This window comes from Corythoichthys intestinalis, chromosome 15 (genome assembly GCF_030265065.1).
Source record: "Corythoichthys intestinalis isolate RoL2023-P3 chromosome 15, ASM3026506v1, whole genome shotgun sequence".
NCBI classification, from domain to species: domain Eukaryota; kingdom Metazoa; phylum Chordata; class Actinopteri; order Syngnathiformes; family Syngnathidae; genus Corythoichthys; species Corythoichthys intestinalis.
This window is the reverse complement of record NC_080409.1, coordinates 17,465,116-17,480,502: the sequence shown is the minus strand read 5'-3', so window position 1 is coordinate 17,480,502 and position 15,387 is coordinate 17,465,116. Positions and strand designations below refer to the sequence as shown.

Sequence of the window (15,387 nt, the reverse complement as noted above, 5' to 3'; positions counted from 1 at the left end):
AAAATGACTGTCCAGTCTCACGCCACCATGTTACATTCAGGATGTCCCGATCACATTTTTGCACCCGAATTGATGAACTGAAACCTGATTTTGAGGATCTGATGATTATGAGTCCCGATCTGCTAACTCTGCACTGTATTTATTTGAATAAAACTATCCTGACATGATAGCCATATAAAAGTGGGGATTTCCCGATCACAAATTTTGGGGTCATTGGTGGGTCATACACAGTGTACTTTTTAAAGAGCCTGAGACAGCAATAAAAAAAATCTTAAATAGCATTATTATGTGAATTAGAATCTTATTTTGAGACGATTCGACTATATACAACAATTTGGCAAAGCGCAGATGACGAGAAATTACTCTTTTAATCTGCGGTTTGGTCCCCCCTGCCATTATAGCACTCTAGCGTCCCCACCTGGAGGATGACGTCGGCAGGTCACGATTTCATCTGATTTAGAATTCAGCCCATTGAGGGGGGATTATTCAGAATGAGGAAAATGCGACGAAGAGAGCAGCAAAATGTCATTATTTCAATCTCTCTACTCCAATATTTTTACAGGATATTCTTTTTATCTAAAAATTTTCCCCAATTGCTAATTAAATGGTATGGTCATGACAAATAACAGTCTCGTGCTAAATGGAAGATGAAATATTAAAAATACATTCATTCAGTAGTACATGGCAAAATTACTCCATAATGGTCAAACTGTCGACTTCTTGCACCTCCCGAACGATATTTTATGCCACTGGAGTTAGTCCGGCTTTTGTCATTTCCCTGCCCCGGCTTCGGAGAGCGCAAACAAACCAGGAGGCGTGACAGCTAGCCGACATGCTAACCCGAACCGAGCGGCGTTTCTAAGTCTTACTCCTGCCTTTCGAAGCAAAAAAATCACTCAAAACTACTCAGGGTCATGTCACACGGTGGCGGGGTTGTCGATTGTCTTCACCGATCGGCAACCCCCCCGGTGGTGAGCAAGTTACAGCTAATTGTTCCCCTGCTGCGGGCAGGAGAGCTAGTTTGCCGGAGGAGCAGCTGGAGAATGACCGCCAGACAAACCGGCTGGCGTTTGAGAGCGGGTAGCTGCCGGAGCCCAACCCGAGGATAGTGGTCCATTGCCGGGCACTTGAAGAGGGCAGAGGGGGGCTGGAAGCCCCCCTCATTAAAACGTGTGCCATGATCCCAGAATTTGACACAATACAAAACACAGTTTACTCATTTCCTTGAAAGTCCAATGGTCACACAGTTGTCTGACTTGTTTTGGCCAATCTCTGCGGAACGGGAACTTTTTGAAACCCAAAAAGACTCACACGCCTCTCCCTGGTGCAGCAACAAAACCCTGCAGCACATTTAGCTGGCGTGATGCGAAAAATAAACAAATTAATCCGCAAAATCAGCTGAATCCGCAGTCCATCTGCATGCTGTATTGTGAGATGCTGACCCGGGTGACGTCACATTCGCATTCCTCCTCAATCCAGGAAGTCACTCATTTTAATGGCGCGGGATTCCAAAAAATTGAATAGCCTATATAAATCGACGCTTCCACACCCATCCAAGCGGTCCATTTTATTCAGGAGCATAAAATACCGCGTGAAATATTAAATAACCATGCGTTTTGCTGTCATAGGCACTTTAATTTCCCAAGTATAACCTGCATCTTTTTTGCTTTAAAAATTAAATGAATAAAAAAATCATCACTACACAGTTCAAAGGAAAATAAAAAGAGAATTTACCAGTAACTTGTCTTAAAGGGTTTGGTAATCTTACTTTAAAAAGTAATTAGTTACAAATTATTTCTACCAAAAAGTAAGAGTTAGTTACTCAGTTACTTCATTGTAAGCGTAATCAGCTACTAAGCAAAGTAACCGACTTTTCATCTTCTACACGTTATCACATAATACATTCTATGACATCTTTCACATATTAACTGATTGAAGAATAAAAAAACTGTACACAGTATTTTAGAACATTTGGTATTTATTTGGATCAAATATATTAGTCTTAAGAAAGCAGAAATGACAACTGACTCAATCGCTGAAGATCGGTTATATCAAGAGGTGGGTAGAGTAGCCAAAAATTTTACTGGAGTAGTGTTACTTCCAAATAATATTACTCAAGTAGAAGTAGTCATCCAAAAAATGTACTCAAGTACAAGTTTTTAAAAAATGGTAAAAAAAAATAATTAATAAATAAATAAATAAATAAAAGTATTGAGTAACATTGTAACTGCTTAAGATGTTTGATTTTGTTTTTTTGAACATTTTTTTTTCTCAGCAGATATCTATATGAACTGTTATTATTATATTGTATGATAACGTATTACATAACCACATTAAGACAAAGAAATTTAAAAAAAACAAAACAAAACATTGAATCCCGGCGAGAGAAAATATAATCTACAGAAATTGAGCATTATCAGTCCAAAGAGCATGAGTACTCTGTAGTGGAGAAAACATTTTCCATTGACTTCAAAAATCTTTTGACCTGACACTTCGTCATTCTTTGCGTCACGCCTTACCGTAGGGGGCTGTACCAAAGTCCGCTTTATTTAGTAATAGTCAGTTGAAGATGGAACACGCTGCAAGCCCAAGCTTGGATTTTTGAAAAAGCATGAAAGCTATACCGCATACAAACTGGAAGGATTGTCTCAGGAGTGATTTGTTTGAGCATTCAAGGTATTTATTATATTTTTCGTACTATGCATGCATTTTGAAACATTGTGAAAAAAATCAATGGGAGAAAACGGGCTACAGCATTGGTGTCCTACTTTGACATATTTACGTAAAAAAACTGCTAACTGCCCTTTTTTTTTTTTTTGCTTTTGACCAAGAATCGAGACAGTTTTACCTCCATATCTATAATGTAGCAAGTATGAGCCGTGTTAAGGGCACCACTGAGGTGACAAATTAGTGGGCAAATCAGGAAGATCTAGTTCGGCTACTAGAGGGCAGCGGCAATGAATAAAGACAGACAGAGTTGGTTTGAGTGAAATATGTATTTTACAAAAAGTGACACAAAAAATAAATATTTACAAAATACCAGTGTGTACACAATTTACAGTTGATCAACAGGTAGACAAAAATCCAGTTCACTTTCCCCACCCCAACGTTTGTAAGTAACAAACAGTCAAGAGTACAAATGCATGGCTTCAGTTTATGGCAATACAGGATGAGTGTCCATTAGCGCTGCTTTATTGGTCACAAGTTGAATGGGTATTTGAAATGCTTGACCCGAGTAGTGGGGAGAGAAAAACAGGCTGCTAAGCCTCCTACCAGACCCTGACTTGTTTTGAAGACAAGGAAAAAGAGAGAGGCGTCAGGCTCCTGGCTCAAGTTCTAGCTCGCCATCCGTTTGTTGGAGTGGTCCCAAGGCAGGGTAGGACCACCTGGCCAGTTCACGTGGATGTAGTTGAGAACTCACACTAACAGGTCCCCAACACAACTAAAAGGTCTGGTTCTGCAGCTGTTGCTCCTTGGCTTCTCTCCCACACGACTGAAGGGAGAGGAGTCAAGGAAGCTTATATAGTGCCTAGGTGACTGGTGATTGGATAATTGGTGTAATGTGACTTGTCATGTGCTGTGGTGCATTCAGGGAGTGTGGGAAAAACAAGTACTGGCTAAAATCAGGGAATCTTAACCCATGTTACACCAAGGAATTCAGATATTTAAGCATTTATTCATAAATATTTTCAACGCAAAAAGCTCTTTGTTGTACTAACGGGGCGACCACAGTGACTAAACTAGCAGCACATTCGACATATTTAAGTAAAAAATCTGCTAACTGCCTGTTTTTTTTAATTACTTTTAACCAAGAATTGAGACCGTTTCACATCCATATCCATAAAGAGTTCAGGGATTTAAGCATTTATTCACAAGAATTTTCAACGCAAAAAGCTCTTTGTGTTACGAAGGGGGCGACCACAGTGACTAAACTAGCAGCACATTCGACATATTTACGTAAAAAAATCTGCTAACTGTCTGTTTTTTGTTGTTGTTGCTTTTAACCAAGAATCGAGAAGAATCGAGACTGTTTTACATCCACGTCTACAAAGAATTCAGAGATTTAAGCATTTATTCATAAATATTTTCAACTCAAAAAGCTCTTTGTTGTACTAACGGTGCGACCACAGTGACTAAACTAGCAGCACATTTGACATATTTATGTAAAAAAAAACTGCTAACTGCCCGTTTTTTTGTTTTTTTTTTCAGGGATTTAAGCATTTATTCACAACAAATCTATCTACCGATCTGTTATGAAGTCTATGCATTTTCCTATTATGAAACCAAAAGGATCATATCTCCAGTTTTCCGTGGTCAATCGATGTCAAATAAAACGAGAGCAATTAAAATCCCTGCTTTTGAGTCATGTTCAAGGTTACTTGATTATACAATACAAGGATAGTTAATTTTTTACGGTGCCTTGAAGTGCATGTGACACGAAAAAGCATGTTTATTTCATGGCTCAGAATTGCATGTGTAACTTTCTCTCGCCATTTATTGAGAACCAGGGAATGTGGTTCCCATTGTAAAATCACTTGAGAAAATATGAATAAGATCGGCAATTCTGCTGTCAGTTTGGAATTGTGGAATTGATATTGAACAGCAAGACTCATGGTGAGTACAGTTTTCTCTTGTGATGATTGTTTACTAATGACTGAGAAACACTTTAGGTAAGATATTGTGTTAAAGTGCATGTGACACGAAAAAGCATGTTTATTTCATAATACACGCGGTATTTTATGCTCCTGAATGATATGGACCGCTTGGATGTGTGTGGAAGCGATCGCTATATTTATTTGGTTTTTTTAATCCCGTGCCATGAAAATTAGTGACTTCTGGCTTCGGTCTTGCATTGAGGAGGAGGGCGCTGTGACGTGTACGGGTGAAGGAGTCCTCTTTACTATACAGACGTACTGTTGTGTATGAGGACTAAGGATTCAGCTGATTTTTCGGATTAATACGTTTATTTTGCGCATCGCGCCAGCCAAACGGCTGCAGAAAAATCTTGCTGTATGAGGGAGAGGCATGTGCGCCTTTTTGGAGTTTCAAAAGGTTCCCATTCACCGTGGATATTGGCCAAAACAAGCCCTACTACTGTGGGACCATTGGACTTACGAGGAAGTGATTAAACATCTTGTTTTGTATTATGTCAAATACGAATACAGCGATTACAAAGTAAACACTACAAACGTTCTTTGAATAAAGAACTACTTACGTTTGATCATTGATAGGCATGTAAAAAGCTCTCCTCATGCACGTTAGCTACACAACAACTGCAGCCGCCCTCCTCCGGGGAACGAGCTGTAAATTGCTCTCTGCCGGGCGGTTTGCCGATCCACGAAGACAATCGACAACCCAGTTGTCATGTCGAATAATCGGGGCTAGTTATGTGTGATTTTCCGCTTCGAAGACTTTGAAACATCACTCGGTTCGGGTTAGCATGTCGGCTAGCTGTCACGCCTCTTGGTTTGTTTACATCCTCCGAAGCCGGGGAAAGGAAATTACATGTGCGATTTAGGTGTCATAAAATATCGTTCGGGAGGTGCGACAGTAAAGGTGAAGTCGACAGTTTTGACCATTATGGATTAATTTTGCCATGTCGTCCGGAGTAAGTGCATTTTTATTATTTCATATTCCATTTAGCACAAGACTGTTATTTGTCATGACCATGCCATTTATTTAGCAGTTGGGGAAAATACTTGGATTAAAAGAATATCCTGTAAAAATATTGAAGTAAAGAGACAGAAACAATGACATTTTGCAGATCTCTTCGTCGCGTTTTCCTCGTTGTGAATACTTCCTGCTCGACGGGCTGACTGGTCCTTCTCGAGCCATTTATTTAGCTATTGGGGAAAAATACTTGGATAAAAAGAATATCCTCTAAAAATATTGGAGTAGAGAGACTGAAATAATGACATTTTGCGGCTCTCTTCATCACGTTTTCCTCGTTCTTAATAATTCCCCCTCAATGGGCTGTATAGTAAAACCGATGAGCCCAGTCTCCCGCTGACGTCATCCACCTGTTGAGGACGCTTGAGCCCTATGATGGTAGGCGTGGCTAACCGGCAGATTAAAAGACTAATTTCTCATCATCTGCGCTTTGCTAAATTGTTGTATATAGTCGAATCGTCTCAAAATATGATTCTAATCAACATAATAATGCTATTTGACTTTTTTTCTCCTGTCGTATGCTCTTTAAAGTCGCCACATGATTGAACTGGCTGGCGTGATCATAGACCTGCAAGCCTGATTGCAAGCAAGATTGGTGCAATCATGTGATTATTGTTGAAACTGGTTGAGCCATTCTCGGCGTCTCTGGGAAAAAAAATAAAATCTAATATGTACAATAAAGAGGAAAAATGTAACAATTAGTGTAGCCTAAAGTACCGGATAAAGAGTAGTGTTTCTTCTATACAAATCTGTTCAAGTAAAACTACTTTTAGAAGTACAATTCTCCTCAAAAAGTTACTCAAGTAAATGTAACGGAGAAAAAGTAATGCGTTACTACTAAAAATGCACCGATACCGACACTAGTATCGGCAGGGGGCGCCAATCCGGCCCGAAATGGTGGTATCGGTATCGGCGAGTACCAACAAAGACGGCGCCGATACCATTTACCGGTCCATTATTATAACATTTGACCACAGCCTTTTTCTCCTCCTGGCGCTCACTACACTATGTCTCTGTGTTGTGTGATGACACGTGAACACCAAGCAGCTATCGCTATTGGCCTGCACCAGACCAATCAGAGCGGGCCAATAGCCACTCCTGACCAATCAAAAGGGGGCTTTTTCATATGGACGAAAAACAAACCAGGAAATATGGCAGCGCCGCGGCGGTCGGGAAATATTTCCAAATAGAAATCCCGTCGATTAAAATCAATGGCTGCATGCAAGATTTGCGGCCTGAAAGTTCGGAGATGTGGAGTTAAATCGGCCAGTTTCAATACCTCGAACTTGATAAAACATTTGAAGACGAAACGTGAACGAACACAACGAGTTTGAGCCTGCAAGAGCAGGACTGCTATCCAGAGGAAGAAGGCCGCTGGACCGGAGCAACAATCTCTGGTCAGTTCACTTCGTCTACTTTACTTTTATTGTCTTTTACTGAAAGAAATGCCACAGTAATTTGGGAAGTGTTTCCAAAGTATTGTTGCCACCTTTCAGAAATAGAAATAAGGGACTCCCACCTCCCGAAAAAAAGGAGAGACGGGATGCTGTGGTCAATTATTATTACTTATAATTGTTAGCGTCCGCAAATGCGGAAACAAGGTTGAACCTCGAAGCAGACAACAAGCGGGGGATACATAAAAGGGTTTAATGATTGCAAACAAAAAATAACACGCGATCGCGGGACAGTAGAAATAACAAAAGGAGTCCGTGACAGCAGGTGGACGGACAAACTAAGACGATAGGCAGCGGTTACAAACGAGAGCAGCACACTAACAGAAAAACCCAATGCAGGGGCATAACAAGAAAATGTAGCGAGATTATTGTGCCAGATGTCAACTAGCGATCAGCAAGGCAAATATCTCGGCAGCCTTCTCTGAGATCACCCGTGCTTAAATGCTGCGTTGATGAGCCTGCACTGGATTCAAGTGCCACGCCCCCACGCCCAGCAACAAAACACAATCTAACCAGCAGCAGAATGTGACAATAATTTCATGAAAGTTGCACTGTTTGGACTTTGAGAGGTTTAAAAAAGTTTATTCAGTTCATTCAGAGTTTATTATTATGAATTTATTTTTACTTTCTTACTGTTGGGCTAGTATTATACATGTTTTATTAATTTCACAAATTTAGCACTATTTTGGGCTTTGAGAGCGGAAGGTTTATTCAGCTATTGTCTACTAGGGTTTAGTGTACTTTTTCCTATTTTGCAAAGGTAAGCAACAGCCTGACAAAGCCTTGATAGCAATGATTTCACATCCAATTATGTAGCTCTTTGGGAAAAAAAAATAAAGAAAGAAAGAAAAATATATATATATATATAATCGGGGTGGTATCGGTATGGTATCGGTATCTGCCGATACTGCACAGCCAGGTATCGGTATCAGGGCCAAAAAATGGTATCGGTGCAACACTAGTTACGACCCACCTCTGTTGCTACCATATCTGTTTTGATATGACACAACTACAGGGTGCCTTGAGAGCCACCGCACCAAGGGTCTTCTGACCACCTGTTCTGTGTAATTCTAGATATGGTGAACGAGCTGTACCCCCGGAAGCCCCAATTGGTGGAGCAGAAGGCGCTTCCCTTGCTGTGGCACCTACTTGGCGCGTCCAGCCACAGCGGTACCGTCCACGGACGCGGAGGCAGCGTACGCGGCGCCACAGCTTGCCTGTGCCGAACTCTTTCCTCCCACATGGGCCCAGGCCTGAACGACTACGCCGCAGCCCAGTCGGTCAGCATCCACAAAGGGTTGAATGAGGTTCTAAAGAACACACCTAAAAGATAACTGGAGAAGACCTTACAGACACGACATTGACCTCACTTGAAGACATCGAGATGTCCGATATTTCTTAGTGCCTGCACTTTTATCCCAATGTAGAAAAAAGTCCTCCGAGATGAGCAACTTTGACACTTTTCTCAGTGATTTCTTTCTCTGGTACTCAAGCGCCAACTATTGCAAAATCAGGTCTTACTCCCTCCCACACAAAACTGCTTTCTTTGCACATTGACAAGGCAGTTCATTACAATGAACACGAAATTTGCGTACGAAAGTCATTGCTTTACTTCACGTGCCAAACGTGAACTACCAACGACAAATCAGAAAGCCGTTTGCGGAATGTAAGGTTCAAACAAACAAAAAAAGGACAAAAGCCAGGAATCTGGAAGCGATATCATGTTTTTGCGACCTCAAAGAATGTCTAATTTGTTTGTCGTTTTATACGGCTGTTGTTTGCTGGGTTGTGAAATGAATTTTACTAGGCTAGTACAAGATACTTTTGTACAGCTGTTATGTATTTGTACAGTATTAGAGTACAGTTGCGCTCAAAATAATTGCAGTGCCACAGGAATGGCAAGATAAATTGGCTCCCATTGGCGGTGATAGACGTCAATCCATTTTGACTGGGCGGGTGGCAGCAGTCAAACGATCCACAATTATTCATTGCTAGCCATCGCAGTTCGATTTCATTTACCATTCATATAAAGAATGTTGGCATTTTCTCAGCTTTTTAAAGACACTGCTATTATTATGTTGCCTGGTACACCAGACTCACCGCTGTTCCAGCTATTGAGTCTGGCCACCATTCACGCGGATACAATTTCCAGGGCGGAGCAAGCCACAGCAAACAGACAGCGGAGTGGACCAATCAGCGACAGGGAGACGGCGTTAGTAAAATGACGAGTGAAGGACGAGGGACTTGCGTGCGGAAGTAAACATATGAAGAGAGCGGAGTTTATTCAACATGGCTAGCGCGAGACAGACGGTTGTCAATGACTCGTGTCGATGTGTTTTTGGTAATTTAAAACTGATTTTACCGTGGATTGGAACATATTCTCGGCTCTCCCGTTCACCATCTGTGTTGTTGTGGAGACGACTTTCGACGCGCAAGAGTGATGTTGCTCGTTAAGAACACGTCACGCAAATAAACGAATCTGATTTGTCGATTGATTTTGTACCTGCTCGAGAGGCCGTTAATGGGCTGGTTCCCAGACTATACTCTCAGTGTTTGAAAAATACATGGAGAACAGTCTGGCAGAGCCAGGCAAATTATTATGAACACAACTGTCATTCTATTATCCTTAAACCGTATGACGGTTCAGTCGACAATTTGATCTGTTGAATCTTGTTGATGTGCTGCACACTTTGTCGTTTTTGTTTGCATGAACTGTCTAGCTCGAGGCACAATGTTAGTCATTTTTAGCAAACTATTGATGCCTGGATCAAAGCTGGCTGTGGAAAAGGACTTTGGGCTACTCTCCCGATGTTGCCTCGGACACGGCAAGCGCAGATGGAGGATTCTCAGAACAGTGCCAGTCTTCAAGTTGCCTTTTAACGTCTTCTATTGTTAAGTTATATCCAACTTGTTGACAAAGACATATATAAATATATATATAAAAGGTTTTATTTCTGTAACTCGAACTTCCTTGTGCTTTTTTCCATAATTTATGCATTGCATTCACGCAGTGCCCACCTGGTATTAGACAATTAGACTCACAGGGACAAATTGAGCTGGGAGGGTCTGAGACTCGACTCGACTCGCTACGCAGTAATGACTTGACAAGCTGACTCGAAAAACTTGATCGTAAATTGGTCCCCACCTGCCAGTGGTCCGCTTGGTTGCCCTGGCTACTGTCGCCATGCTCTCACGGAACATCATGGCAATCAAAAATCAATCAAATTCCCTGCAGACTACACTGCATAGTTTTGTTTTTTTTACATTGGTGGTAAGGCTTCCTTCAAACCTTAGTGCTTTGTGGGTAGGCTGTGGAACAATGGTGAAAGCCTTGACTTAACCTGTGACTTGACACAACTTGTCTTGACAACCTTTGACTTGACACGATTTGTCTTTACAACTTTGTGACTGTGCTTGACTCGACATGACCTCGAGACTCGATTTGCCGTAACCTTATGACTCCACTGGACTTGCCCATAACAAGTAAGACTGGATTTACTTGTGACTCAGATCATAGCGAGTCATGCAATTGTCTGGTATTAGACACAGTGCTGGCCAAAAGTATTGGCACCCCAGCAATTCTGTCATAAAATGCTAAATTCTCCCAGAAAATTATTGCAATTACAAATGCTTTGGTAGAAATATCTTTATTTTGCTTGCAATGGAAAAACACAAAGCAGAATGGAAGAAATAATTAAATCATTTTCTTTTAACTAGGGCTGTCAAACGATTAAAATTTTTAATCGAGTTAATTACAGCTTAAAAATGAATTAATCGCAATTAATCACAATTCAAACATCTATAAAATATGCCATATTTTTCTGTAAATTATTGTTGGAATGGAAAGATAAGACACAAGATGGATATATACATTCAACATATGGTACATAAGGACTGTATTTATTATAACAAGATGGCATTAACACTATTAACATTCTGTTAAAGCGATCTATGGATAGAAAGACTTGTATTTCTTAAAAGATAAATGTTAGTACAAGTTATAGAAATTTTATATTAAAACCCCTCTAAATGTTTGCGTTTTAATAAAATTTGTAAAATTTTCAATCAAAAAATAAACTAGTAGCCCGCCATTGTTGATGTCAATAATTACTTACACAATGCTCATGGGTGCTGAAGCCTATAAAATCAGTCGCACCCAAGCGCCAGCACAGGGCGGCAAAACTCCATAAAACAATTAACAAGCAGGCATTTCACTGTACTGTCATTTAAATCTGTCTGAGCGGGGCATGTGCGTTAATTGCGTCAAATATTTCAACGTGATTAATTTTAAAAATTAATTACTGCCCGTTAACGCAATAATTTTGACAGCCCTACTTTTAACACAAAACTCCAAAAATGAGCCAGACAAAAGTATTGGCACCCTCAGCCTAATACTTGGTAGCAAAACCTTTAGACAAAATAACTGCGTACAACCGCTTCCAGTATCCATCAATGAGTTTCTTACAATGCTCAGCTGGAATTTTAGACCATTCTTCTTTGGCCAGTTTCTCCAGGTCTCAGATTTGAAGGTGCCTTCTCCAAACTGCCAGTTTCAGATCTCTCCACAGGTGTTCTATGGGATTCAGTTCTACACTCATTGCTGGCCACTTTAGAAGACTCCATTGCTTTCTCTCAAACCATTTTCTAGTGCTTTTTGAAGTGTATTTTGGGTCATTGTTCTGCTTGAAGACCAATGACCTCTGAGGGAGATCCAGCTTTCTCACACTGGGCCCTACATTATGCTGCAAAATTTTTTGGTAGTCTTCAGACTTCATAATGCCATGCGCACGGTCAAGCAGTCCATTGCCAGAGGCAGAAAGCAACCCCAAAACATCAGGGAACTTCCACCATGTTTGACTGTGAGGACCGTGTTTTCTTTGAAGGCCTTGTTTTTTCCCCCTGTAAACTCTATGTTGATGCCTTTTCCCAAAAAGCTCTACTTTTTTCTTATCTGACAAGACGTTTTTGGCTCTCTCAGGTTTTGGCAACTCCAGCCTGGCTTTTTATGTCTCTGGGTCAGAAATGGAGTCTTCCTTGGTATCCTACTATAGAGTCCCTTTTCATTCAGACGCCAACGGATAGTACGTGTTGACACTGTTGTACTCTCGGACTGCAGGACAGCTTGAACTTGTTTGGATGCTAGTCGAGGTTCTTTATCCACCATCAACACAATCTTTACAATTTTTCTTTTCCGTCCACATCTAGGGAGGTTAGCCACAGTGCCATGGGCTTTACACTTATTGATAACACTGCGCATGGTACACACAAGAACATTCAGGTCTTTGGAAAGCCTTGAGATTGCCCATGCTTCTCAAGTCCACAGACAGTTCTTTGGTCTTCTTCTTTTCTCAATGTGGTACACACAAGGACACAGGACAGAGGTTGAGTCAACTTGAATCCATTTTAACTGGCTGCAAGTGTGATTTAGTTATTGCTACCACCTATTATGTGCCACAGGTAAGTAACATGAAGCATGAGAAGCATCATGATTTTTCAAAGGGTGCCAATACTTTTGTCCGGCCCATTTTTGGAGTTTTGTGTAAAATGATAATGATTTATTTTTTTCATTCTCTTTTGTGTTTTTTCATTGCAAGCAAAACAAATGGAGATATTACTACCAAAGCATTTGTAATTGCAATCATTTGCTGGGAGAAATTGAGCATTAGCTGAAAGAATTGCAGGGGTGCCAATAGTTTTGTGGCCAGCACTGTACATTAGACAAAGTTTTCTTAAAGCGCTATATTCTACATACATTACCATTTTTCAGAGGATCTGAATCGGTTGAAATGCCAGGGCGTAGTTTTGGTCTCAACATTGGTAGGGATGATATATATATAATAGCATAACCTGCATGTACACTTTTTGCTGGGGACAGGACATTGAGACCAAACAGATTGGATGAACGGGGCAAAGGGCCACATTTCTCATGAATATGGACCTAATTAATTGATAGGCCAAATGATCAATGAAAAATACATCTGTATTGACTTATACTAACTTTCACGTGTATTGATTCAGGTCATACACCGTTCGATTCAAACCTTATTTTCAAAAACTACTAAAGATACATTTTGAAAACTTCCGGAATAAATGTGTGGATTTTATTAGCAAACTGAAATTGCATATTTGACCAAATTATACTCACACACACACACATACAATAAATACAAACTTGTTAATAATCTCTTAACTATCCAGTAATCCAAAAAATAAACATTTGTCTAAAGCTCACTCAACATTGTCTAAATAAATAAGTTAAATATATCTGGGGAAAAAAAAAAACATATTAGTCAGTGTCTAACAAAAATAAAAATGGAGCCTTCCTTCAGGTAAAACACTACTGCTTTTGTCCACAAGCACAGCCAAACAACAAAAAATGGAAAAATTTTTACCTCTATTATGATTAATGTATGATTATCTGAAAAAAATGTCTGCATAGGCTGCAAATAACATTTTTTAAATAAATAATGTAGAAAATAAATTCATACAGTTTAAATAAATGCAAGTCATCAGCCAATGAAATGTGCGTTTGTGGGGGGAAAATGGACTGGCGTATTCAGCAAGTGAAAAGGGGTAAATGCATGGGCATGGGTTTGGTCTCAACATTGGTAGGGACGATATAAGAGCATAACCTGCGTGTACACTTTTTGCTGGGGGACAGGACATTAAGAAAACCAAACAGATTGGGTACAAAATAGCTGGTTCCGACATAAAAATGAAAACAGTTAAAAAAAAAAAAAATTCATGAGGGGAAAGTAATTTTTCAAAATGCTTGCTTCATATTAAGGAAATTTAGAGTGCTTGTGTTTTTTGGGGTGTGTGGGTGGGGTTAAAATATGCATAGACTGCAACTAAAAATATATATTTTTAAATGATATACAGTTGTGGTCAAAAGTTTACATACACTTGTGAAGAACATAATGTCATGGCTCTCTTGAGTTTCTTTTCTAGTTATTTCTACAACTCTGATTTTTCTCTGATAGAGTGATTGGAACAGATAAATCTTTGTCACAAAAAACATTCATGAAGTTTGGTTCTTTTTTTACTTTATTATGGGTGAACAGAAAAAAAGTGATCAAATCTGCTGGGTCAAAAATATACATACAGCAGCGCTAATATTTGGTAACATGTCCCTTGGCCATTTTCACTTCAATTAGGTGCTTTTGGTAGCCATCCACAAGCTTCTGGCAAGCTTCTGGTTGAATCTTTGACCACTCCTCTTGACAGAATTGGTGCAGTTCAGTTAAATTTGATGGCTTTCTGACATGGACTTGTTTCTTCAGCATTGTCCACAAGTTCTCAATGGGGTTTAAGTCAGGACTTTGGGAAGGCCATTCGAAAATCTTAATTCTAGCCTGATTTAGCCATTCCATTACCACTTTTGATGTGTGTTTGGTTAATTGTCCTGTTGGAACACCCAACTGCGCCCAAGACCCAATCTTCGGGCTGATGACGTTAGGTTATCTTGAAGAATTTGAGGGTAATCCTCCTCCTTCATTATCCCATTTACTCTCTGTAAAGCACCAGTTCCATTGGCAGCAAAACTCTCCTCACCTTTTCTCCTCCAAACATATTGCTGGGCATTGTGGCCAAAAAGCTCGATTTTTGTTTCGTCTGACCACAGAACTTTCCTCCAGAAGGTCTTATCTTTGTCCATGTGATCAGCAGCAAACTTCAGTCGAGCCTTAAGGTGCCGCTTTTGGAGCAAGGGCTTCCTTCTTGCACGGCAGCCTCTCAGTCCATGGAGATGCAAAACACGCTTGACTGTGGACACTGACACCTGCGTTCCAGCAGCTTCTAATTCTTGGCAGATCTGCTTTTTGGTGATTCTCGGTTGAATCTTCACCCTCCTGACCAATTTTCTCTCAGCAGCAGGTGATAGCTTACGTTTTCTTCTTGATCGTGGCAGTGACAAAACAGTGGCATGCACTTTATACTTACAAACAATTGTTTGCACCGTTGCTCTTGGGACCTGCAGCTGCTTTGAAATGGCTCCAAGTGACTTTTCTGACTTGTTCAAGTCAATGATTCGCTTTTTCAGGTCCATGTATGTATATTTTTGACCCAGCAGATTTGATCACTTTTTCTGTTAACCCATAATAAAGTCATAAAAGTACCAAACTTCATGAATGTTTTTTGTGACAAAGAAGTATCTGTTCCAATCATTCTATCGGAGAAAAATCAGAGTTGTAGAAATAACTGGAAACTCAAGAGAGCCATGACATTATGTTCTTCACAAGTGTATGTAAACTTTTGACCACAA

General features: G+C 40.2%; 1 protein-coding gene across 3 annotated transcripts in view; it reads left to right on the top strand.

Moving 5' to 3' along the window:
- The window catches only part of LOC130930990 (TOG array regulator of axonemal microtubules protein 1-like), a 49,609-nt gene extending 39,448 nt beyond the window's left edge, over positions 1-10,161 (top strand). For all 3 annotated transcript variants that reach the window (XM_057859402.1, XM_057859401.1, XM_057859400.1), the window contains exon 23: positions 8,199-10,161. In XM_057859402.1, coding sequence (XP_057715385.1) covers positions 8,199-8,458 — 260 coding nt within the window. In that variant the 3' untranslated portion in view covers positions 8,459-10,161. The remainder of the gene's footprint in view (positions 1-8,198) is intronic.
- Positions 10,162-15,387: the final 5,226 nt, after the last annotated feature.